This window comes from Orbicella franksi, chromosome 10 (assembly GCF_964199315.1).
Source record: "Orbicella franksi chromosome 10, jaOrbFran1.1, whole genome shotgun sequence".
Classification (NCBI taxonomy): Eukaryota; Metazoa; Cnidaria; class Anthozoa; order Scleractinia; family Merulinidae; genus Orbicella; species Orbicella franksi.
Window position 1 is genome coordinate 28,843,749 of NC_138154.1, and position 27,483 is coordinate 28,871,231.

At 40.5% G+C, this 27,483-nt stretch overlaps 3 protein-coding genes and 1 pseudogene across 3 annotated transcripts; all 4 read right to left on the reverse strand.

The window, feature by feature from the left end:
• Positions 1–1,219: 1,219 nt before the first annotated feature.
• LOC145501800 (uncharacterized) lies at positions 1,220–1,725 on the reverse strand. Its single transcript, XM_081481191.1, has 2 exons — positions 1,434–1,725; positions 1,220–1,341 (listed from the first exon to the last, which is right to left on the reverse strand). Exons 1-2 carry the CDS (start codon positions 1,723–1,725, stop codon positions 1,220–1,222), a joined length of 414 nt encoding a protein of 137 aa, XP_081337317.1.
• Positions 1,726–1,796: 71 nt separating this feature from the next.
• LOC145501801 (uncharacterized) lies at positions 1,797–3,014 on the reverse strand. Its single transcript, XM_081481192.1, has one exon. The coding sequence runs from the start codon at positions 3,012–3,014 to the stop codon at positions 1,797–1,799; it is 1,218 nt and encodes a 405-aa protein (XP_081337318.1).
• A 205-nt stretch (positions 3,015–3,219) lies between these two features.
• Positions 3,220–4,329, reverse strand: LOC145499398 (uncharacterized; annotated as a pseudogene).
• A 15,396-nt stretch (positions 4,330–19,725) lies between these two features.
• Positions 19,726–25,107, reverse strand: LOC145500725 (somatostatin receptor type 5-like). The gene is made up of 2 exons (XM_081480248.1): positions 23,484–25,107; positions 19,726–19,760 (listed from the first exon to the last, which is right to left on the reverse strand). Exon 1 carries the CDS (start codon positions 24,819–24,821, stop codon positions 23,928–23,930), a length of 894 nt encoding a protein of 297 aa, XP_081336374.1. The 5' UTR covers positions 24,822–25,107; the 3' UTR covers positions 19,726–19,760; positions 23,484–23,927.
• Positions 25,108–27,483: the final 2,376 nt, after the last annotated feature.

The window sequence follows — 27,483 nt, forward strand, 5'->3', positions numbered from 1 at the left end:
TGGTCAACAATCTATCTGTTAATTGCTCCGAGATGAAGACAATACTAATCGATGGACCACGCCTATGGAGAAGTTTAAATAAAGAAGATCGCAATCTTGAGATTCAGCTTAAAGGCAGTGAATTAGAAAGGGTTGAAAACATTGAGCTGATGAGCCTTTTACCTGACCAACAACTCAGTTTCGATGTCTATATTGATTCTTTATGTAAGAAGATAACAAAGCGTATAGGCATACTCAACAGAATTGTAAGGCTTATTTACCAACAGCAGAACTCGTACTTTATTGTAATGCTTTAATTAAGCCACTGATAAACTCTTGGTCTTCGGCCATCGTAGTTTAGCTTGATTAAAAATATAACACAAATAGCAGTGATAAATATTATATTGCAGCGTAACATGGACAAGCTGCTGCAACCAAGACAATATAAATACAAAAGCGTTGTGCTCGTATTATCCTTGATACACAGCGACGCCATAGCATTATAGATCTATTTAACACTTGAGGATGGGTGCCATATTATACAGAATCCGATATAAAGGTGCTTAATTGCATACAAAAGGATCATGGGTACCACCCTGAGTACATAAATGAACTGTCAATATTTTTATGAATTTGTTATACGAACAAACATTTTAGATTAAGTCAACTTAAGGACAGGGTTTTTTTATTCCATGTTTTTTTTCTACTTTTAATTGCTACTGTTGGACATCTACAACTATGGAATTCACATACTTGAGCCGAGTATTACGTCCACTGAACATAAAGGGCCAACCCACCGTACACGACCGTTCTCATGTGGTTTTGAGAGTTTAGTTGGGAGAGCATTGCATCGGTAGCGCAAAGGTCGTAGGTTCGAATCCCGTTCAGAGCCTGAAATATTTTCAGGTCTTTTTTCCAGTAGTGTTGTTCCGCATGTCCCAGGTTCGAAGGTCAGCGAAAAAGTTCAGTCTTCAGAACATACAACATTTTCATTTCCGAGGAGATAAACGTGTACACTTTTCAAAATGGCCGACAACTCGCAACCTCGTGGTCGAAACAACAGGTCTTACTGCGCATGCGTGCAAAACTCCTATTATGAGGGGGACCCCAGGGAATTGCTAATTTACAACAAGGCTTTCTGCGGAACATCCTCCCCTTCCTTGATAAGACAATATCAACAAAATTGCACAAACTAAAAAAACACTATGAAAAAAAAAAGGTTCGGTTTCAATGGGCAAAGTTACACAACTGGTCTCCTGTACACCGTTTTTCCCACTTGAACGTCGACGACTCGGACCTGGTCGTCCTTTCCAGGAAGCACTTTGATGGTGCGTCCCAGGGGCCATTTTCCTCTCGGAGTTTCTGTAGACATTACAATCACCACATCGCCAACTTTCAAATTAGGTTGATCTCTGCGCCACTTCTTTCTTGCACTCAAACTCGAATCCACTCACGCAACCACCTATGCCAAAAGTTGCGAACAAGTTCCTTGATCCGACGCCACCTCTTTATTGGGTTGAAGTCTTCAGTGTCAACACTGTCCTGTGCAAATCGTCCTCCTACTTGCCCATGAAGGAAATGGTTTGGGGTGAGAGGAACAAGGTCCGATGGGTCGGCTGATTGATAGATTAGTGGCCGAGAGTTAATTAAGCGTTCTGCGCCAACAGTTGCACTTAATAGTTCCTCATCGGTGATATCTGCAGAACCCAAGATTGCATAAATGGCTTTCTTTGGCGCTTTGATCATTATTTCATGCACACCGCTGAAGTGCGGCCAAGCAGGCGGGTTAAAGTGCCAGTTGATTCTGTGGCTCGATGTTATATCTTGGATCTTGTTCTGGCTAAGGCTTCTAATTCTTTCAACTCATTACTTCCACCAACAAAGTTAGTTCCATTGTCACAAACAACATCTTTGGGAACACCAAGTCGTGACGTCATTCGAAAGAATGCATTTAGGAATGAATCAGTGTCAAGGCTGTATGCTACTTCAAGATGCACAGCCCTAGTCTCTAGACAAGTGAACAGACACAGGTATCTCTTCTGGCGTGTCTTTCCTCTCCCCTGTTTGATCATGAAAGGTCCACCAAAGTCACGGTCTACACTCGCGGTGACTCTGGTGAGCTTACTCCAACTTGAGTATCTTTGTGACTGCAGGCGGTCTTCACTGGTCAGAGCAAGGAATGTCTGCGTCTCTGTTTGTTCTGCTTCTTGGTACTGCTTACGGGCTTCAATGTCTGGTCCTTTCTTGACCTCAATTTTAGTCTCAGGCCACTCAGTTGAATCTTGCTTTAGGAATGCTGGTGCGTTCCACCATTTCTCTTTTGTCAACAGCTTAGAGCCACTTTCTCCTCTGGTCAGTAGATCAGCTGGGTTCTGTCCGGTTGGCACATACTTCCACTGATTTGGACTTGTCAAGGCTTGGATTGCTCCGACGCGATTAGCTACAAATGGCTTGAACTTTCGACTGCATCCGCGAATCCAGTAAAGCACATCCATGCTGTCAGACCAGAAGCTTCGGTGACTACTCTCAATGGCAAGGACTTTTCCAACTGTCTCGCTGAGCTTAAGCCCTACTACAGCCGCCATCAGTTCTAACCGCGGTATGCTTACAGCTTGGAGTGGTGCAACACGAGACTTTGAAGCCACAAGACAACAACAAACAGACTCGTCTTCATACAGACGTCTGGTGTAGCAGGCTGCGCCGGACGCTTCTTGAGATGCGTCAACAAACGTGTGTAAAGTTATGCTTTTTACTATAGTGGTGCTTCTCAGGCATCGTGGAATGTGAAGGGTGGGTAGTACTGACAGCTCATCAAACCACTTTGTAGCCTTCCACGACAGCCTTCTATCCACCGGCTCATCCCAGTCCACATTACTTGCCCACATCTCTTGAATCAGGACTTTGGCACGCATTGTGTACGACGACAGCAAACCAAGAGGGTCAAACAACGTGGCTATCTTCCTTAGGAAACTGCGCTTCGTATGATCATTGCTCTTGGTAGGCAGGTTAACTTGAAACTTGAACACATCCTCCATGGGAAACCACAAAACACCCAGTGTCTTAACAGAGGGCAGTTCTCCGCTGTCGAGGTCGACTTCGGTCGCACAATCTGAAGCTGGATTGGACAGTAAAACGTCTGGCACGTTTGATAGCCATTTCCGGGCATGCATCCCAGCAGAGTCCCATAATCTTGACAGCTGGCTGTACAACTCTACACCGGTCTTTGACATCTGGAACGGAGTCCATGCTGTCATCCATGTACGTGCTTTCCAAAACAGTTTCCGCCGCTAGGGGAAGTTCTGATTGGCGTTGTCTGGCATGTTCTTGAGCAACAAACTGTGCTTGGAATGGGGACGAGTTCACTCCGAATACAACTCTGTCAAACTCAAAGACGTCAGGTTCTCGGTCAGACTGCAAGTCTCGCCACAAGAAGCGATGATAAGGCTGATCTTCAGGTCTTAGCTTAATCTGCAGGTACATTCCTGAATGTCGCACATTAGGGCCACAGGATTGCGGCGAAATCTCAATAGTACCGCAAACAAGTCTTTCTGGAGTTTAGGCCCTTGGAGTACAATGTCATTCAGAGATACGTCACTGAATTTCGCTGACGCGTCAAACACAATACGAGTCTTGGTGGTCGGTTTGTCAGGCTTCAAGACTGGGAAATGGGGCAGGTACCAAAGTTAATCAGGCTTGACCTCTTCATGTGACACGTTGTGGATGTATCCCTTCTCTTGATAGGTCTCTAGTACTTCTTTGTAGACTTCACCGAGTTCTGGGGACTGCTTCAATTTCTTCTCAGTACACTGTAGACGACTCAAGGCCATGCTGTAATTGTCAGGTAACGACGGTCGATCCTGTTTCCAAGGCATGCCAACAACATAGTGGCCATCAGTGAAGGTCAAGGACTTAGCAACAATGTCCCTATCAAGCTTCTCATCCGGTCTGACAACCAGAGTTTCTTTAGGTTCATCAATGTCCCAGTAACGGCGGACAAGACTGTTCAATTCATGCATGTCATTCAGAAAAAAATGTAAGATTTGTCTGAACTTCTTCCGTGGGGATTTCTGGGGTCCCAATACACGTCCAGCCAAGCGGAGTCAGTCTTGCTATGGGCTCTCCTGCCTTTCCTCTGAGATCCTCCAACGAGTACAGCAAGTCTGCATGGTCCACACCAATTAGAAGATCAACAATCGGTCTTGGTCCAACCTGAGGGAACTTGATGCCTTTCAGATGCTTCCACTTGTGCTTATGTTTACTCCAGTCCACCACTTGCATACTTCCAGTCACTCTTTCGGCTGTATAGGCTGAGGCTAGTTTGGACACCTTTCCATCAGAACTGCTGATCATCAATTACACAACTGAGGTGGCCAACGTTTCTTGATTTTCATTCAATACGTTAACCGTTAGTTCATGTGGTCTACCTTCGAGACCAAGTTCTGCTGCAATGTCACTATTTAAGTAAGTCCTACTGCTTCCGTCGTCAAGAAGGGCATTCACTTTGATTCTCCGATGATGATTAGTTACATAGACAGGAACTGTTCTTAAGGCTACGAACCCTGACGAAGGCACTGCACCAGTTCCTGTAGTAATAGTGTGGGTTCTCTCTTCAGACTCCCCTTCCGCGGTGCCACCAACTTGCGATGTGCTTTACGAATCAACTTCTCCGCTACGTTTGCTGCCTCGATCTTCTCTTCTTTCTTTGGATCTTCACGAAGCATCCGGTGATGGTGAAAGCGACATCCATTTAACCCACAAACTCTGCTCCGATAGCATGCTTCTTCGCGGTGTCCATTACTGAGGCATCTGAAACACAATTTCTGCTCCTTAGCGACATTCCACCTCATGTCTACAGACATCTTCTTAAAGTTCTCACAGTCCCACATGCCATGGGATCCTTTACACAACTTGCATTTGTTCTCCTGTTTCTTCTTAGGTTCGAGATCTACTTCAGCTAGGAAGGTTCTCTCTCTCTTGGACCCACTGAGGACACCTGTTATGGTCTCAGAAGCTGTGGTCAAAAACTCAGACTCTCTGTCAACAAACTCTCAGTGTTCCTACATTCTCAATGCGATGGCTGTCACTAATCCACTGCTTGTACTTAGAGAGAAGGCCTTTGTTGAACTTCCGTTGAAGAGTAATGTACAATGATCCATTTCCTAGCTCGGCTTCCTGGTTAGCATCCTTCAAGTTCACAACAATTCCATCAAGCAGCTCTGAAAATCTCTCCAGGTCTTTCTCATTGTCCTCTCGTAACGGCTTAAAGGCATCCAGTTCTTCAAGGCGAAGAGTGAGAGCTCTACGTTTCCCACCATACTTCCGCTCTAGTCGAGACTTTGCAGCTTCATAGGCAGCAACAGAATGGCCCAAATGCTCGATTACTTTGAGGGCCTCCCCTTGAAGGCATTTACGTAACCTTAACAACTTGTATTCAGGTGATGCTTTGGTACGATCTACACAAGAATAAAACGCCGCTTTCCACGTTTTATAGTTCTTCTTTTGGCCAAAGAACTTCGGAATGGTAACTCTTTTGAGTAAAGCAGAGTCAGCGCTGATCTGGTCTGAAATTGAGGACGAAAGCTGTTGACTGTTCCCAGTGGGCATTAAGTGAGCTTGGCCTCCACTGATAGGTAATTGCTGTGTTGCTGATGGAACATAACGCATAGTACTCGGTGAGGACGCAGTTACTGCGGTAAACGGTAAGTAATCTGACCGATTCACAAAGTTTCCAACCTAAACAACAGGTAAAACTGAAGTGGGCTGCTGAGCCTGAAGGTACTGTTCAACCAAACCGGGCATAGATGTAGATGCCACTGAACATGGAGGATAAAACGGAGTAAACGGAGTAGACGAATAAACAACTCCGCCCATCGAAAGCGGAGACAGTCCGGACATCTCTCCAACGGCAGTCGAAATAATTGGCACATGTGTAGACGAAGACACAACAGGCTGTTTTTGAACACCACAATTTTGTTCCTTTATCGGTTCCTTGGACGACAGGCACTCGTTTAATTCTCCCGATTTTTTTTTTGATGCTTGTTCTCGGCCGCCACTGTGGTCATTTTCCCCCGCTTCTTGGTCCGGTTCTATCGGAAGCCTCTCGCTACCAAGTTTCTGTCCGAGTTGTTTCTCGCATTCCGCATACGTTCGCTCGATTTCTTGTTCAATTCGACCAAGCTCTACTTCTCGCTTGGATACTTCTTCTTTCAGCCGCTCCGTTTGCTCCCTGGCCGATGCATTGCTCGCGTTGCTCAAGTATCCTCTCACAAGTCCTTCGAGTTCTGTGAAATCCTCCTCAATTGCTTCCAGTTCGTTCGAAAGGACACTGAAATTTCCCGAGTCTTTCATATCTTCGTAACACTTTCCTAAATTCTCACAGACTCGAAGCACGTCCTCATAAGCGCCCGAAAATACATCCAAACTCTCCATAACTTACATGCTTGACGACAGCCCTCCTTCCATCACCATCATGAGCTTGTTTTTGGTCCTCGTGTACCTCCACTTCGATCGCATTTTCTCTTTCTTTAGTCGTTCCATGTCGAATAAATCTCTCCACGAACCTCGCTCTGCTACCAGCTATGTTCCGTATGTTCCAGATTCGAAGGTCAGCAAAAACGTTCAGTCTTTAGAACATACAACATTTTCATTTCCGAGGAGATAAACGTGTACACTTTTCAACATGGCCGACAACTCGCAACCTCGTGGTCGAAAAAACAGGTCTTACTGCGCATGCGTGCAAAACTCCTACTAGGAGGGGGACCCCAGGGAATTGCTTATTTACAACAAGGCTTTCTGCGGAACAAGTGTTATGGCAGCATTCGCATCTATCATCATGTCTACATTTAATTGCTACTCTTGGACATCTATTACTACTTAAGACAATTATTTTTAGACTGAGTACAGTACTGTTAATGTCGAGTAAATACTTCTTAACTTAGTTTTTAAATCATGTCCTTATATTGGTTTAATTTTAGATGTTTAATTTAGGTTTTAAAATATTTATAATAAATCTTTTATAATTCTTAATCAAGGGCCACAGGTTTATTAGTTTTATTAACTATCTAGTGTAAACTCTCTCTAAGTAAAGTTTGATTGAATGATTGATATCTAATGATTGAAGTTTCGGCTATTTTTACATTTATACCTACATCTCGAATGCCTATTAAAGAACAGTTGTTCAGAAGTGCAATTGTGTTTGTTAAGAAGTCACTTAAAATAGACCAGTCATGAAATTTGACCCCACCCCGTTAATACGGCTACTCGAAACAATTATGTTCATCTTTCCATATTTAATACTGTATGTACCGATTGAAGTTTCAAGTATTTTTTTTTTACATTTATACCTGCATTTCGAATGACTCGTCCCCAGTTATCTTCTGACAACTTCATACAGCGCACGGAACGGGGCGAGGTGGCATAGCATACAGCGCGCGGAACGGGGCGAGGTGGTAGCGCAGTGTGAGATGGGTAGGGAGAAAGATAGAAAGGGACCTTGCGCCGTGCCGCGTTTGGTATGAAGATGACTGGGGACGAGTCAGGTTCCATTGTACCACTTCAGAGCGGAAAAACATACTGTGCAGCTTTCTGCGTATCGCTAGCCCTACTTGCGGGCTCAGGTAATAATGCAAGCTGCAGTGGTTGGAAAGAGAGGCAGACTGTAATAAAGTAGGCGAGGATGTCGCTCGGTTGATTTATTTATACTTGAGCAAGCACGATTTTTTTTTCGGTATTTTACTGTTAAGAAAACAAGTCTCCCCCTACCTGCTGAGAGACTCTCGTGCATATATATTCAGTAGGTTGCTTATATGTATGCAATATGTAAATAATAATAATGTAATAATAATAAAGTTTTTGGGCGCATTTAAAAAACTCAATGCGCTTTCATTACTATAAAAAAATAAATTAGTTAAATCCTATAAAATATTTCTAATAACAGTAATAAATAAAATAAATGAAATAATTAATTAAAATACAGTTCCTCATAAAATAAAATAAATCAAAAGTAAGATTTCCGAAACGAGAATGTTTTGAGGACCGATTTAAAAGACGAAAGAGATGTTGTATTTTTAACAGATCTAGAATCCGGTAGACTGTTCCATAATATAGGTGCGGAGGAAGAAAAGGCACGTTCACCGTATGTCACAGAGTTCACAGTAGGGACAGTGAAAAGAAGTTTAGAGGATAAGCGTAGGCTCCGTTGTGGGTGGTATTGTTGTAGGAGGGACGACAAGTAGGCTGGACAAAGTCCATGGATAATCTTAAAAGTGTGAAGAGTGTTTGTGGATAAAATGTGTCTTCGCAAAGAAATTGTACACTGAGGGAAAATAAAGGGTTCGGAAACCGTCTTTAGGTTAATTTTGTCCCCCAAAAATTGATTCTCTACGAAAACAATACACCAGCATTCCATTAGTGACGTTAAAATGTTGCTGCTATCACCGCTAAATGTAATAACGCTAAATATAATACCAACCGCAAATGTAATAAAAATTAACTGTAAATGTAATACTAACCGCAAATGTAATAAAAATCAACCCTAAATGTAATAACTTACCCCACCGTAAATGTAATACAATTTAACACTAAATGTAATAAGCTGACCAACCGTAATTGTAATACAAGTCAACTTCAAATGTAATAACATAGTGTTGAAAGCTCCCTTACGGTAACCGGGCATCACTCAAAGCTTAACTGGTAACTTCTGAAGATTTCCCAAGAAAATAGCCCTTCTGATGGTTAAGCATTTGCAAACATCATTTCCGAAATTCTTTACAGCGGATGGCGCAATTACATAGCCCACTTTCGAAAATAGTGGAAGCCTGGGCGAGAGAAGGCGCGCGCTCAGTTGTGGGATCGTTTGGGGGAGCACGAGGTTGAAAACAAATGTGCGAGCGCCTCCAAACGATCCCATAATTGATCCCTCACCCATACTCACCCCAGGTTTACACTCTTTTTGAAAGTGGGCTATTATTAGAAGTCCTCCTGATTGTGTTCAAAAGAGTTTGATGAGACGGTAGTATGATAAAACAGATAAAATATACTGATGGTACAGTTGATATAATGACAACTTTAATAGCAACGATACTCATTCATATATAATCACAACTTATTTGTAAATTAAATAAACATATTAGAAAAACGTATTCATACCCGGATAGGTATTGTATGGGAGTAACCCCCCGGGGATGATCTGCCTAACGGTTTAGTTAGTAAAGGTGATTAACCGTGATTGGGTAATCTGATAATCTTTTGAAGTGACATCATATCACTGACGACATTGATGCCATTTACGCCTTTGCCACCCTTAGTAGCGTGTTATTACCAGTTAAGCTTTGAGTGATGCCCGGTTACCGTAAGGGAGCTTTTAACACTATGTTATTACATTTGAGGTTAACTTGTATTACAACTACGGTTGGTCAGCTTATTACATTTACCGTTAAATTGTATTACATTTACGGTACGGTAAGTTATTACATTTAGGGTTGATTTCTATTACATTTGCGGTTAGTATTACATTTAGAGTTAATTTTTATTACATTTGCGGTTGGTATTACATTTAGCGTTGTTATTACATTTAGCGGTGATACAGCTGCTAACCGGGCATATTGGAGAAGCGTGCAAAGTTCATAACTTTCTTTGTTTACACGATCGACGAAATTCCCACCATTTTTTCTAACTTGGGGCCTGGCACACAGTCAAAACTCGCGCATGCTTATTACCTTTTTCCGCTCTGAATTGTACCACCGTTTATTATATGGCTACCTCCGTGAGCGGACAAGATGAATCAAATCCTGCGCTGTGATTGGCTAACCGCGCGGGCAAGATGGAGCTGTCTTGCCCGCTCGGGAATACCCGCCTTGTCTCGCAAGGAAAATTCCCCGAAAGCCATATAATAGATCCTTTCCTGACCAAGCTTGTTCGGTCAAGATGGCTGGATATTGGCCTCGTTCTTTTTTAGCGAGGTTATGGACCTCGACTCCGTTTCGGTCCATAACTTGGCCAATATCCAGCCATCTTGACCGAACAAGCTTGGTCAGTAACCCGTATTTATCAACTGATGCTATAATCAAGTGTTTCCACATGACGTCTCGACAACCATATTGCATTTGGTGTCCCAAAACCATCAAGCGGCGCAACCTCGTTCCCAGGGAGGTTCCCTCTCTTCCTCCCTCGATGCGGCTGGTCACGTGTCTACGTATGCCAACCAAAGCTGCACAGAGGGTGGGTCCTCAACTTAAATTTTGTCGATACTGTCTAGGGAGGGGAATGTTGCGCTGCTTATTTTGAAAGTAAAGCAAGTGTGTTTGTCAGAGATCCTGCCCGACTAATGCTTCCTCGCTATTATCTGAACTTCTATGAGTATGAGATGCTAATTGAGAGGGAACTTTGCTTATTTTTCACTGCTTTCTTAAAAACCTTCGACAACCTGCTTCGGATTAGTTTAATCAGTTTTTCACAGCAAAAGAATTAAGTAACCGTCAAATTATCGACGGGATACATTCAGCTAAATAAGAAGCTAGTTTCTTGGCCGAAAATTGGACTTACCGCTAGAACAGTTTTAAAACGAAAGCCGTTGGATTTTCCAAACGCGCAACCGATGTCGCTGTTATCAAGTTCTTCATACAGTTTCTCTCAGCAAGAAAACCGAATGACCGTCAAACTGTCGATTGGATGAATTCAATCAAATTCAGAGTTAGTCTCTTGGCCAAACACTGGACGTATCAAACTCTACCCGAAGGCATCAATGTCTCCGTTGTGATTTTGCCGATCGAAATATATAAGCTGCTTAATCAAGGTATTCAGCACTCAGTCGTTGTTGATGTCAAGTAATTTTTTTTCGCCGCAAGAGAATGGAATGACCGTCAAACTGTCGATGGGAGTAACTCAATGAAATTCAAAACTACCTTTGTAGGCGAACAAACGACGTACTTAACTCTAACCGAATGGTTAAATAAAATTTACCGCGCGGTTCATTTACTGTTGTGGTCGTCATTTCCAAGTTCTTTGCCAATTATTTTCACCACCACAAATTCCAAAGACCGTCCAACTAACGATGGGAAAATTCAGCCAAATGCAGAGCTAACCTTTAAGCCGAACTTTGATGCATTGAACTCCAACATCGAATGTGTCAATGCCTTCGCTGTGAGTTCGGCCGAAGTTACAAATTCCACTCCCTACTGGGCTCAGTAGGTGAGCTAAGTGGAAACAAGCTTTAACTGTCCTGCCCCTCCCTCCAATCATTCTTCTGGAACTGCCAAAAGCTAGCAGACACGTGACCAGCCTTAACCAGGGTACTTTCTTGAGGGAGGAAGAGAGAGGACCCTGGGAACGAGGTTGCAAGCGGTGGGACTTACTTAGCTTTTATCTGATGTAAACATTTTGTTTTGTTCCAATAAATTTACATGGCCGCTGGCCACGTGAGTGAAAACGCTCTTAAGATATGACATAAATGCCCAGCCATTGGTAAACTAGCAACAGTAATTTTTATGGCATGATAGGTTATCATAAAAACATAACCTGTTTCTAAAAATACACTAAATTTTAGCTTTTCAAAAGTGCTTTTTACTCAAAAAGAGCTCGGTGACCGCCATCTTTATAATGGGAACTGTGATAAGAATATTAGATGCAACGTTTTGCAAAAGTTAAAGAAATTCTGTCTTGTGGGTTCAGAGCCACTTTAAATTTTCGAAAAGTTAAGGTGGCTCTGAATCTTCTCGATGGAATTTCATGAACTTTAGCGAGAAAATGCAAGACTAGAAACTAGCACCAAAAGTAACTCTCAAATACTTTATTTCTGTACATTGTAAAAAAAGAAGTGTATTTACATAAAAAAAAAACTGCTGGTAAAAAATAACGCAACTTACATTTCCACTGGAAAAAAAAAGTTCTCTTCTACCAATTGATAATATTTAGTATCAACACACACAGCGTTAACTAAAAACAATGACAGAGCTTGACTCTCGAGAAATCAAAACAATAGTCTAAGTAGAGAGGGAACTTGGGAGAACACGTTTGCTTTGTCGAGAATCATTCTATTTCAACTAGGATACAATGTTAAAATCAACAATCATCGAGGATTGTATTAAAACTATACTACCCATTTTCGTAACAGCCATGCAACTTAAAAACTCGTTCAATTCTTGATTTAATCACGGGCCTATCTGATTTTCGATTCCTTATAATTGTGACACTAAGACCTCTACTGATTGTACTCTCAATACAATACCAACACACTTTGTTACCATGACAATTGGAAAAGTTGCCGAAATGATTCTTTATCTGCATTTCATTTAGAGTGAAGTCTTTTAACTAGAATACGTGAAAATTCTCAAGTAGCTTTTACGATGAAAAACTACATTCTCCTGACCAAGTATTGGGAATGTATGAAGATAAGGAAAGGAGAAATCATCAAGTGAAACTGAACTTAAGTCTTTTAAATACTCTCTAGATCAAGAGTGGAAGGAATACAAATCAAGACTCTCTAGCAGCTCTTTTGGAAACACAAAACCTCACACCCATCTCTAAATTAGGGCAAAATTATTCTTCCCAAATTTAGCTAACTAGCTGTACTGAACTGCTCAACGATGCAACTGTTTCTTTTCTTTTCTTTTTTTTTTTCGCAATGATGCGACTGTGAAATAATTGCTATGTTATTAGACCCCACTGAGAGTTTTATAAATCTTGGAGTTTAACCTAAAACGAATGAGTTAATTATTATATATATTGATATTACATATTTTTGTGTACCTTTCAAGTATATTGTACAGTAATAAATGATTAAACACTGCAACAAAACCCTACACAATTAGAAGATATTTTTTTTAGTACACGATTGCTCCCATACAAAATGTTAAATTTCTAGCCCAATTATTTCAACTCTCTCATTCAAACAATGACAAAATGGTCTCCTTGCCTTGCAAGTTTTGTAGGCCTATAATGCCAATGGGCTGTTATTCAAAACAGGACCCAAACAATTAAAGACCTAAACCTCTGAACATGCCCTTTAGATGAAAAAACTATCTTTGCAAATACAGGGATGAATTACCTTTAACCCCTCTTCCAACGATGATAAGCATTGGAATTATTTTAAGGCCATTTACTCCAGTGAGAAAAACTGATAGAAGTATAGAGCAAGACTAGACTTCTGTCCTAAAGAAACACAAAGAGATCAATGCTCCTTTTTCCCAGCTGCAAAGGCTATGCGGGTAAAACCACCTCAAAAGTGAGAAAACAAACACTGAGAAAAGATTTTCATTACGACCAAAAGAAATACATTTGTAACTTGACTTCTCTTATACATACATTTGCAGTACAACAAGATGCAATCACAGGAAATGTCTGTTTAAAAGAATCTAAGTCCCAAACTAAGGGCAAGACAGGACAGGGAACTTCTGGATTGTACTTGTGCCACTTCCTTCCATTCACATTGTTACACACATCCACTTACATGTACTTTCTATACTCAAAAAGGAGTCTGAATTGAATTTCTACAAGTTTTGTTAACACTGACTTTAAGTTCCAAAGATCAACGTGTCGAAATTAAACTCAACTATATTGGAAATAACGTACAATAAAAATAAAAGTGACTCATGACCATTGCCCTTAACTGAACAAAAAGCAAACAAACAAACAAACAAACCAAAATTCAAGTTTAAGGCAATGTGTGTGTGTGTGTGTGTGTGTGTGTGTGTGTGTGTGCTGAACAATGTTAAGGTTCCTGCACTGCAAGCCCCTCATACATGATTTGTATAACTGATATCAATTACCATGGGTCCTATATGGCCTCCTATATCTCCCTCATAAGGAGGCTCAATAAAAAAGAGCCGGGAAAATGTTCCAGCACTCTTATGACATGGGACACTACCTGGCTGATATGTCATAATGTTTTAATAAGTACACGTATGCCTGTATACAAACTTTACAAGGCAGTATTTATTTCTTGACATCTTGACACATTTTGATCAAATTTCATGAACTGTAATCCTCTTCCGTCTTTGTGATCCTGTACTTCTCCCGTCAAAATACTGGTTCTCTTTTGTTCTGTAGAATTTTTAGATCCAATTGATAAAATTATGTACATTTGGTGACATTCGGCAATAAGATCTTATGCAAGTTACGACAAAAAACTTTATATACATGTACTGTAATCAGCCAGGACACTGCCCTTGTTAGAGAATGAATACCACACACAGACATGGACAATACAGAACCTTAATCAAAGGCAATTGTCCATTGCAGATCTCATCTGGCATTTTTACATTACTTATTTTGGTCTGACCATTATTCATTCTTAAGTTTTTAATTTTTTTTTTTTTTACGCAATATTTTATGTATGAAAAGAGCCATCTAGAATAACAGAAGGTGACAGAAGTTCTAACAAAAATCCTCATCACAGGTTTGTGATCATTGACAAACCATCTTCTAGGTGTTGTAGTTTAAGCCACTGTAGTTGTATTGAAGTGTAGCGTAAGAGCTGCTGGCCGGTAACTGGCCAAGAACTGATGTGCTTGCCGTGTAAGCAATTGTTGATCAGGTGTTTTGCCACACGCTACTTGTTCCCATGCTGTGTCAAGCTGCTAAGATAAACAAAGAACGGGAATATATATACCAACAAAACAATAACAGCCACTCACGTTGTCTCTAGACTAAGGACAGAATAATATTCTTGATTAGACCAACTATAATCCAGTATTCTCATTTCTATACATGTACAATCACGGTAACTACAAACAGGCTGTGACAGAGAAACTAAGATAAGCATTAGGATTACAATAATGAAATATATAGGAAAGAAGGGTGTTGGTAATGATTTGTTCTCGGTCGCATGCTTTCAGAACAAAAACAGCAATAATATTATTACCTTTGGTGTTGATTTCTACGGAGTCTCTTGAAATCACAGTAAGCGCATGGGATGCCCTTTTCTTCGGTGTCGCTGAAATGAAAAGATGCCATGGTTAAATATTCCAAGGTTAGAATTTAGAATTAAGAATTTTTCAAACTGTACTTTAAGGTCCGGTAATGCGGGCAACATTTTTCTTCAACTTGTCTCGCAACTTTGTTGCATTGCAAGTTGAAACCCTCTGTTGCTCGTATTACCACGTTTGTGATTAACTTTATTATATTTTTAGGATTTTATAAATTGCACATATCTCTATTTACCAGGGCACCTTTAGATACCAGCCTCCTTGCTGAATCGGCTACCCTGGTACAATAGTTACGTTACTTACTAAGGTTGTAAACTGACAAGATTTGAGATTTGTATTGGGGAACTAAGGTAGGTTAAGTCCACACAAGAGCCAAGTGGCTTATCAGGACAGAGATTATCCCGGTTTCTGTAGCATGAAGCGATTATGAGTATTTCTACTCCCCCCTGGATGGGATGCTAGTCCATCGCAGGGTTACCCCCAGCATAAAATCCGCCGGTACCTATTTATACACCTGGGTGGAGAGAGGCACTGTGAGAGTAAAGTGTTTTGCCCAGGAACACGACGCAATGTCCCAGGTCAAGACTTGAATCCAGACCGCTCAATCTGGAGGCTAGTGCACCACCCATGAGCCCAATGCGACTCCCACAAATTACACAAACAAAATATAACAAAATCTACCAATCACACCCTACAGACGTGACTTTTTAAACCCACTGAAGTACATGTAAACATCTGTTTCCTGAGAGGTCCACTAAGATAATTGATGGTAGGGAAACAATGAACCATTGATTGAGTAGACTTGGTGTGTTAATGAAAGGTGCAGTAATTTTTAGTTCCTACTCTGGCTAAACTAATATTTATATGTCATCATAAGTTGTGCTTATTTCCAACGTAAATGTTGCTGCAATTCTAAGAAGCTGTTCCCCGCATGCAGACATCCCTCACATGTAGGAAACTTCTGCATCCACTTCAGCAGGGGTTTCATTAAGGGCTGGGCAGTGGGCAAATTGACCAGCTGTGGGGATGACCATCTAGAGGAAAGGTTTTCTTATAAACAAGTTCAATTTAAAAAGTTTTTCCCGCCTGTGAAAACCATTAACCCTCCTGCTAAAAATGCTAATGAAACCCCTGCTTAAGGCTACGAATCTGATGCCACATCAAGACAATAAACACTAGTTTATCACACTGTTACTTCCCAACACTTGTTGTCTCCCAATGCATTGAATTTGTATCAAGGAACTAGATGCTTATCATTTCTTTTGAACAATGTATGGCATTTTAAGCGTTACTTAATGACATACTGAAGTCTAAAGTAAACACTTGAGAGCCACAAGTCACCTGGATATCCACAGCACTAGGACATAAGAAATGTTCAACGCGTGTAGTTTGTGCTACGTTTTTCCACTTACTACAGTTTCAGATGGCACAGAACAGGGTGTGACGAAGGGGTTGTGCTGGCCAAAGATCTCTGAGGGCTTGATCAGGGATGAATCCTTGCATGATGAGGGTACAACTGATGTATGCACACCACTCAAATCCTCCTGAAAACAAGAGCATGTATTAGAATAATAGCTTAAAAGATATGTGCGCTGATTGCTTTTAAATCATGTATCCCTAACTCGATAGAAACACAGAACTAGCACCACCTATTGACGTAATGATGGCGTAAGCAAAGAGAATTTACATTTTGATGATCAAAGTAAACAAGTTTTTTTTCTTTTTTTCGTCGCCGTATTTTCTAAAAGAAATAGAAAACATGTTCTCCATAATTCTCTCAAGTTATAGAAACACTCGTGAAAGTTTGGAAGAACACAAAAATGTTGTAGAAACACTTGCTTGACGGAGCGTGTTCCCAGAGCATTTCTTGTTGTCCCAAACTTCCACTCGTGTTTCCATGATTCAATAGAAACAGGGTACATGTTTTCTATTTCTTAATAATTATGTTCCTCATCGATGGGCAAGCCTAAGTAGGTCAAAATTAAGCTGCGCGGAAGCCGGTCTCGGCTATTCTTTTAGTGTTGAAATTAAGTGGGGCTATATTTCGGCCAGCAAGCTCGAAAACGAGCGATGAATTATTTTTCCCCTGACGAATTCAATGAAAACCAAGGTCATCACTGTTGAGTTGTGATGACAATAAAATCACAGAGCTACGGGCTGAAATTACAACAAAACTTTTAATGTCCAGTTCTGGTTTTGACCTACAACAACTGCTGCGCCACGAGGCACCAAGGTACACGTGAGTGCTAATCACATGACTATCGCCACGCGTGTCACGCCACAATCACGATTTAGTTTAGAGTCCCCGGGACTGGGAAATATCGTTCAAGTTCTTGGAAATCAAGCCTAAGTTAGTGAAAATCAAGCTGCGCGTAAGCCAGTCTCGGCTACTTTTTTAGTGTTGAAATGAAGTGGGGCTATATTTCGGCCAGCAAACTCGAAACCGAACGTTCAATTATTTTTGCCCTAGCGATTTCACTTAAAACCAAGGTCATCACGATTTAGTTTAAATTCCCTGGGACTGCGAAATATCGTCCAAGTTCTTGGAAATCAAGTCTAAGCCTGTCAAAATCAAGCTGCGCGTAAGCCGGTCTCGGCTACTTTGTCAGTGTTGAAATTAAGTGGGGCTATATTTCGGCCAGCAAACTCGAAACCGAGCGTTCAATTATTTTTCCCCTGGCGATTTCACTGAAAACCAAGGTCCTCACGATTTATTTTAGACTCCCTGGGACTAGGAAATATGGTCCAAGTTCTAGGAGATCAAGCCTAAGTTGGTCAAAATCAAGCTGCGCGTAAGCCGGTCTCGGCTACTTTGTCAGTGTTGAAATTAAGTGGGGCTATATTTCGGCCAGCAAACTCGAAACCGAGCGTTCAATTATTTTTCCCCTGGCGATTTCACTGAAAACCAAGGTCATCACGATTTATTTTAGACTCCCTGGGACTAGGAAATATGGTCCAAGTTCTAGGAGATCAAGCCTAAGTTGGTCAAAATCAAGCTGCGCGTAAGCCGGTCTCGGCTACTTTTTCAGTGTTGAAATTAAGTGGGGTATATTTCGGCCAGCAAGCTCGAAACCGAACGTTCAATTATTTTTCCCCTTGCGATTTCACTGAAATCCAAGGTCATCACGATTTAGTTTAGAAAATTACTCTAAATGCTAGGTGGAGGAAATAATTGGAATAAAATGGCTTACCTTATGTTTGCATTACGTTATTTCTATGTCTCTGGGTTTCTGGAGGTGGTTTAGAGCCATTTAGGCGAGTGTTACTTTCTGGGGGTTTGCTTCCCCTAAAGAGAAACGAAACTTAGCAAGGCGACCTACTGGCCCGACGGCCCGCACTGAAAGCGCCATAAATTCCACAAAAATGTTCTAATCTCGTCAAAATTGCCTCATGGCAGCCGTCGTTAACTCTTCTTCCCATTCGCTTTTTCCCAAGGTTTCAAATAAGTTTATCTTAACCACCCGAGAATCGCTGGTTTTCCAGCTCTTGTTTTCCATTTTTGCTCCGTCTCGATCCGTAACCGATTATCTTGGCCACACGATTTGAATTTCGTGACAAAGTCGCCTCCAACTGTCGAGAGGCACGGGGTATTTTTTGATGCGGTTGGAGACAACTTTGTCACGATAGCCCGGTCGCAAAGCTAGAAATTCGAAAAAAAAAAAAAACCTAAAACTGTGGGCCCAAAAATTATATCACACACAAAATATGTCACACCTTGCCGAAATTTACCGCCTGTTTTTTAGACGCATTACCGGGGAGTTTGTCATTCCTATCTGTATATCCGTAGGTGTGTTCCTACGAAATGTAAACTCTTATACGAGTTAGGTATATATATATAGGCGCTTCGGTTGTATTGTTAAACTTGCTGACGAAGCGTGCGTTAGTCACACGAAACGCATAGGAGAAAAGAAGTTATACAACTACAGTTCGCAGAGTGCTGCTCACTAGTTAAGTTTTTATTAAATTGTTCTAGTCTTCGAGTCTTCATAACATGATGTGCTAAACATATCTCTCGTCTGGTTTATTGGCTCACCGCTACGACACATACTGTATGAGGTACAAGAACTGGCAAACCTGCACTACATGAGCTGCATTGCTCCGATGGATTTCCTCATTCTCGATATTTGAGCCACTCTACCTTGTAAACTTCTCGTCGCCTTGCCCTACAAATTTTTCTTCTCGCCTGAAGACGAAAGCGTAGTCTGCTTTACGCGACTCAGCGCCGTTAGATCGACCGCGAATAGGTTACGAGTAAGATCCGAAACGACTCTGCTCGCAGGGTAGCTGCGAAAGATCTTCAGAGAAATGGAGTTTTTTTATTATGAAATACAAACGCACAACATGCGCGTAAACCATCGGAGGGGGTCTTATAACCGGAATTTTCCGGCATTTCCTTAAGCTTCTTTCTTGCCCTCCCAACTTCACCCGTACATCGATTATTCACAATAGAACATGAAACCGTTGTTAAGTATTATGTTCATCATGCGTTTTCAACTTCCGGTGGATTCATATGCCAACTATAACAGTGTAAAAAGGTTTGAGTCACTAAAGGAGATGAATGTAGGGTTAAGGTGCGCGTCTAAATTGCAGTTGTTGAATCGGTTTCCTAATAATTTTTAAATAACAAATCCAAACAAAGAGAAAGTCAATTCGTAGCATCACTGACACTTTTATTTATCTTTATCATAATCTAATATGTTATATAGCACTTAGTATGCTTTTAAACATCTATCAAATTTTCATATTGTACATTTAAAATGTATTATACCATCTTTCAACCTAGGACCCTTTTCCTTTCGAAAGTGGAAGGACAGATAAAGACCCTGTGTTGGCCGGTACGTTCTGCTATGTCATTGGTCCCTTGATAATATAAACCAAATGAAGTAATTCAGTAAGAATAAATTTCGATGGAGAAAATGTCGGCGACGTCAACCCCCCAGAAGATTTCTGCTCAAAATTCTTTGAGGGAATTGGATTTGTTTCAGTTTACTTCTTGTTTGTTTGTTTGTTTGTTTGTTTGCATTTCACTATTTTTTTTCTCCATGGCTTTTCCAGTCCTTCCGAAACTTTAAAAGGTAAAAGCGACCTCGGGACAAGTTTGGAGTGTTCCATTTCCGAACGGGAAACTCCCTTGAAATAAAGCGCCTCTTTACGTTCTAATTTGCAGGAGCTTGTTATTTACATAAAGGATAAAGGTTAATCCGAGTAACTGCATTGTGACTGATTATAGATAGGTAGCACATGCAAGGAAAAGTGGTGATATTACATTTCGGTATTATTCTATAATAATAATAATAATAATAATAATAATAATAATAATAATAATGATGATGATGATGATGATAATAACAAACTTCTATGGGACTTCAGTGTGCGAACAGACCATGAAATAGGGGCTAGGAGACCGGATTTGGTGATCATTGACAAGAGAGACAAGAGCTGTCAGATTATAGATGTGGCAATTCCAGAGGATAATGGGGTGAGAGAGAAGGAAGATGAAAAAGTTGAAAAGTATCAAGATCTAGCAAGAGAAGTTCGAAAAATGTGGGGTGTGAGGACAAAGGTTATTCCAGTGGTAGTGGGAGCATTGGGATCAATACCACTGAGATTGAATGACAATCTGAGAGCCATTGAGGTGGGCATTCCTGTTGGACTGATCCAGAGATGTGCATTGTTGGGGTCAGCAAGAATTCTTAGAAAGGTGCTGAAGATGTAGAAAGAAGAGAAAAAGCAAACAAGGGGTGTTTCCTGGCCTCCCTAGGCAACTTGTTGTTACCCGGAGCCAATGACGAAACCAGCTTCAATATCATCAATAGCTGTGCGAATCTTTACTACTACTACTACTACTACTACTACTACTACTACTACTACTACTACTACTACTACTACTACTACTACTACTACTGCTGCTGCTGCTGCTGCTGCTACTACTACTACTTCTACTAATGTGGTTTTCAGGGAGGTCCTGAAATAAAATGATGGCAATCAAAAAAGTTAAATTGCTGCTGCTGCTGCTGCTGCTCCTACTACTACTACTACTACTACCACCACTACCACCACTACCACCACCACTACCACCACCACTACCACCACCACTACCACCACCACTACCACCACCACTACCACCACCACTACCACCACCACTACCACCACCACTACCACCACCACTACCACCACCACTACCACCACCACTACCACCACCACTACCACCACCACTACCACCACCACTACCACCACCACTACCACCACCACTACCACCACCACTACCACCACCACTACCACCACCACTACCACCACCACTACCACCACCACTACCACCACCACTACCACCACCACTACCACCACCACTACCACCACCACTACCACCACCACTACCACCACCACTACCACCACCACTACCACCACCACTACCACCACCACTACCACCACCACTACCACCACCACTACCACCACCACTACCACCACCACTACCACCACCACTACCACCACCACTACCACCACCACTACCACCACCACTACCACCACCACTACCACCACCACTACCACCACCACTACCACCACCACTACCACCACCACTACCACCACCACTACCACCACCACTACCACCACCACTACCACCACCACTACCACCACCACTACCACCACCACTACCACCACCACTACCACCACCACTACCACCACCACTACCACTACCACTACCACTACTACTACTACAGGAGTCTCCACTCACTAATGTGGTTTTCAGGGAGGTCCAGAAATAAAATGATGGCAATCAAAAAAGTTAAATTAAACCAAAATTATTACAGCGATGATTAAAAACCTCTAAAAGCTAAAAAAATATATAACTAAAGATAAATAAAGTTGAAGCATTGAAACTCGTAATAAAATAGAAAAATACAATTAGTATTTACGGTTAATACAACTATCTAGCTTATATATACCTAATATTTACATTAATGTTTTGCGTAGGACATTCTTAAAGTCTCTTAAAGATAATTTTTTTGTTGTTGGCAATAGGTCATTCCAGTCAGCCAAAACACTGTTAAAGGATCTAAAAAGTCCCCAGTTGGTAACCGATTTTGTAGTTCGAATGATTTCCTTAGAGCGGGTGTTATAGCTATGATAGTCTTGTCCTCGTACAATGATGTTATTTCTACTCTTGTCATTGACTAAATTATACATATGGATGCAACGTTGCATTTGCCTACTAGCAGACAGGTTCATCCAGTTTAGATCTGAAAGTGCTTCGGATGAAGACGAATTCGGCGACCTATCCAGGACCAAGTTAGCAGCTCTACTTTGGAGAACTTGGATTGAATCCGTTAGGACTTTGTTGTTCTTATCGCCCCAAACAATACTGGCATATTCAAGTATTGGGATGACCATTGTCGTGACATAAATTTTCCTGGCATAGGCAGGAAGCATATGTTTTATTCTCCGTAAAACCCCCAGCCTTTTCAAGACTTTTCTTTGAATTCGATCAATATGACCATGCCAGGTTAGGTGCTGGCTTATAGTTATACCAAGGTACTTGAATGTTGTTACTTTCTTTAGTTGACTGTTATTAGCCATAAGATCTATATCGTTAAAGTGACTTAGTTTGCAGTTGCTACCAATGATCATGAACGTCGACGTTGCAACATTTAATGTCAATTTTTTGTCATTCAGCCAGGATGTAATCGCTGTCACGTCCGCATTCAGTTTTGATTGCAAGTCATTTGGGCAGCTCTCATGGCAATAAAACGCCATAACATCAGCGAACATAGTCATCTTTGAGTGTTGTAAGACAGATTGAAACCGTTTATGTACACTAAGAAAAGCAGCGGCTCAAGAATACTGTCCTGAGGTATCCCCATAGTGATTTTAGCTGGGGGGGGGGGGGGGGGCGAAGAATGCATCATTACAAATCGTTTGTTGGAATCGACCAGAGAGATATGAGCGGAACCACGCCAAGCTTTTTCCAGCCACTCCTAGACTCTTGAGCTTATTAACAAGGATCAAGTGATCAACAGTATCAAAAGCCTTGCGTAAATCCAAAAACACTGCTCCCGTTACGCACCCCTTATCCATGCTCTCTAGGATTTGATCTGTAAATTCAATTACGGCGGTAGATGTTGAGCGCTTCTGGCGGAAACCAAACTGTGATTGTGATAACAGTTCGTTCTGTTCTAAGTAGGTACAAAGCTGAACATGCGCTGATCTCTCTATAATCTTGCTTGTGGTAGGTAAGATTCATATCGGTCGGTAGTTATCGTTCTGTGAATTATCTCCACCTTTGAATAAAGCAGAGACTTTAGCTGACCTCCATACTTTAGGAAATTCTCCATCCGCAAAAGATTTATTTATTAGTTCAGTTAGAACTGGTGCGATGACATCGGAGGCATCCTTTAATAGGCGAGTACTTAGTTTGTGACTCAATTATACAAGGTTCATCGCCTGGTAGATTTACTAACTAATTGAACCAAATCGTTCTCTACCGAGTCGTGTAGACTATTAACTAACTGACACGTTGAGTGCTAGAAAATCGCAATATCATAATCGCACTCAAGATGGTATAACATGACTATAAATTAAATCGTCAACTAACTTAACATCAATTTTAGTCACCTACTCTGAAACTTAAGATATAGACAATAAAACACCAGATATACTTTTGTTTCTAGAGCACAGCGTCTTGTTTATTTTCCTTTAAACTACAATGAAATCGCGATTTCTCGAACCCTCATCATCTGAAGCCTCCCGATAACTAGAACAAAAAGTCGTTTCCCACTCCTCATCCGAACACTCTACCTTTACCTCCGATTTCTCCAACAGTCCGATTTTTCGCTCTAATTTTTGTTTCCATTGGAAGTTCGAAAAATCGGAATTCCATTGTCCGTTCATCTGGTGTAGGTTAGACTTTCTCACGACGGTAATTCTTTTGTTTTTTCATCGTGCTCGTTCATCTATAAAATGTGGGGTTAATGTAATGTTTAAAAACAACAAAGCTGGGCACAGAGACTGGAATAGCTTTTTATAGTATCTGCATTACATGTCACCAAGAGGAACTGCAACTTGTCTTTGTTGCTGAGGTCGTTTGCGAAAGAGAGCAAGTAAAGCTGATCTGTATTCTGGCAAACGGATAGTGTATAATATAGGATTTACAAGAGAGTTTGCATAAAATAAAACCAACAATGCAAAACTTAAATGAAAACCCACTGAAAAGGACAGAGACTGATATATTTTAAATTTAGTGATAAAAACGACATAACGGAATATAACGAATGGCAGGCACAACAGAAGAGTCACAAAAGTCACAATGAACAATGTCATGGTCAGTTTTCTTTCTCTACTGGTTGCACCATGGTGTTGGGGCCGCCCTCCACAACGGACTTTAATAACAATGGACGTGTAAGAAACACAAATGATCAAAAGGCAAATTGAAATAAATGTAAAATATAAGTAAAGACCGTAATATAATTCATCAAACTGTACGAGAAGTATTAAAGCTATTGTTGCCAACCCAGATGAAACCCAAACAGCGGCAATTATTAATCGATATACCCATTTTTTTGGCACACGATGCCTAAAAGGGAAAAAAGTCGCGTGCACCCGTTCTAAAGCGACGATGGCAATATTTGTTAACGAACCAAAGACGAATAACGTGCTTAGTACAATTATAAAATATTCTGTTTCAACTTCATATGAATGCCTGTTCCACAGATTACACGTTATCCCAGGTATATACAACAGACCATACACAGCAACTCCTCCAACCAACATATCTATAACTGCCAAATTTATCACCAGGTACATGCTACGCTTGCGGAGATTACGGTTTCTTATAAAAACAATTATCGTACAGAGGTTGATTGTTACTATAGCGACACTCTCGGCTAATCCTACAGTCATCCAGGGTATGCAGTAAGATAAAGACAGCATCTCAAAGCTCTGTCCTTTTCGTATTACTGTTAGAAGTAATTACTCGTCTGCCTGTGGAAAGAAATGAATTATTATTGCCAGGTTCTTTTTCTGCTTGTGTAAGACAAGCAATTATTAGGGAAGAAAAGCTTGCATAAATGTGCAGATTTTATTTTCGAGAGCGTGTGCTGTAATTCCTAAGTTTTCGAGGTGTTGAAAACCAGTTTTTAATATGCTGCTTTCAATAATTAGGTCTGTTGTAGTTTTCAATATGTTTGTTGATATGTTTGTTTTCAATAATTTGATGTACGCCCTAAATACCGAAAGCGTATGCTTAAATTTCGGGGTCTTAAAGAAAGGAAATTTGGTTCTTATATATTTACAAGATTTCACTCCACAAAAATGTATAAGTCGTATAAAGATTAAATCAAGTTTGCTATTTCTTTAAATCAAAAAGAAAGCTTACTTTAACTTTAACAGGTTACAAAATTTACTGACAATAGAAGATTGCCAGGTGTAGTTGAAGGAAATCTTTGCTATTGTAAACCAAATAAAAGCGGTTATTACACAGCTCAGAGACTAGTACAGTACTCTATTCTGTCTTTCCTTTTCTCCGCAAACGTCGTTTAACCTCTCGCCTTAGGAGCCATCTTTTCGCCCGATCAGCGTTGATGCCATCACTAGTGCTATTTTTTGTTTTAAATGGTCTATTGGATAGCCTCTTCAATCGAATCAGAATCTGAATTAAAAATAACAGTGCTGTTGTTTATCTTTTTCAGGCTAAAATGCTCCCGTTGTGACCGAAGATAAATTTGTAACATTGATGATATAATGCTGTTTAAATGGAACTAAGAATTTAAACCATTCACACCCCACAACGTGTAGATACGTCTAATCGCGCACAAAGAACTAAGTAACGCTTTTCTTGGTATTATAATGTTCAAATGGACTGAATTATGAAACATTCTGGAAGAGAGAACATCCGTAACATTGGGAAAACTCAACGGCAAAGCATAACAACAATATATTTTAGGTTGAGTATCAAAAAGTGAACAGCTCCCAGTAGGCTTGATGGTTCATTTGGTAGAGCACTGCACCGGAACCCCGTTCAAGGCTGAATCTGAATTTTTTCTAGGCTATGATTTCACAACTGCTTAAGTTGTGTGTTAAACTGTGATGGTGAATCATGTCTTTCTCCGCACTTGTATCAAAAGAACAGTTAAAACAACTCTCAAACTTACCTTAGTCGAGGCTCTCCCCTTGAATTTCTCGTTGGAGAATAAATACACACTGTAAAGAAAATGATATAATAAGATAATTGATATAAAATAGAAAGCAAATACGCGAGAAGTGACCGTCCTAACTGGCGTAGAATCGGTAAAATAATGTTGATAACGTGTCCACTAGATATATTGTATTTATTTATTTTCAAGCTTTCTCAAAGAGTGATTGTTATAGCATTGGAAAAACAAAGATTATAAAGCCCTGCAGAAAACAATTCAAGTTCTTTTCAAACATCTACGAAAACAGTTACCAGAACAAATATTGGAAAGATAAGTGAAAATAAGTTGAAACGCCTTCAACTTACCCAGTTGTAAACCAGATATTCTCTCTGGTGAGTCTTTGTGTTAAAAGATTTGATAATTTTTTGCTGTAAAGAGAAAGACGAGTTTAATAGTTAGAGCGAAAATCTATCTTACAAAAGTAATGCACCTCTATAAAAAGATAGACTGATATGGATACAAGCAAATACTGGCGGCTAATAATGAGCAAGTTTTTTGTGTTACGTTTTAATTTTCCATTCAATACAAATTGCTTTTTTCGGGATGTCTTGTCATCTATTTGTGAATAGCACAAGGCGGGTAAAGAACCTAAATAAGTTAAGTTAGAAATGATTTCTCGAGGAAAAACGTTCCTTTCTGCTGATCCGACATAAATTTATAACATTGTTGAGAACACGTCACTATTGTTGCATGTAAGCGCCTCAATATTTTACAACAATTTTAGTGCAAGGGGGAGGTAAAACGCGTTGTATGGCGTTCAGATCTACTACATCACCATAATGTCTCTATATTCAATTAGCTGCACACAAAAAAGAAATTCACTTTCCATGATATTAATCTGTTTTAAGTGACAGTGGACATTATCATCCATTTGGCATAGACTTCAACCCACCTTGATAGGAAACTTTAGATCCTGGTAAATAGACTCAGTGTAAATGAAAATCAGTCAAACTTCAAAGAGAGATATAATATTGGCCTAATGGAAAAATGACAAATGCAATTGAAAACTAAGTGTTAAAATTCTATGACGCTAAATAACTATTGACTTACATAATGTTGGTGAATTTCCATCTTGGACTGTCTAGAAAACGTGCATTGCACCAAAAAGTAACGAGCAAATAATATGATGGCATCTAGATAAGTTAAATACCATTTTTATTTTGCTTCTTGATCTGAAAACAAAAGAGTTTCTATCTTTTCTGCAGAGTATTATTTGTTGTCAACTAGCTAGAAACTCCATAAAAACGTTCAAAGAAAAATCATTCAAAGAGCGAATGTAACAATCAGAGACTGAAAACATTTCCCGCACAACACCTTTTTCTGTTGGTGTTAAAACAGTACTTAAGCTTAACGTTCTACAGATTTGCAATGAGAAACTTCTTGGCAAAGCATTTGTTGTG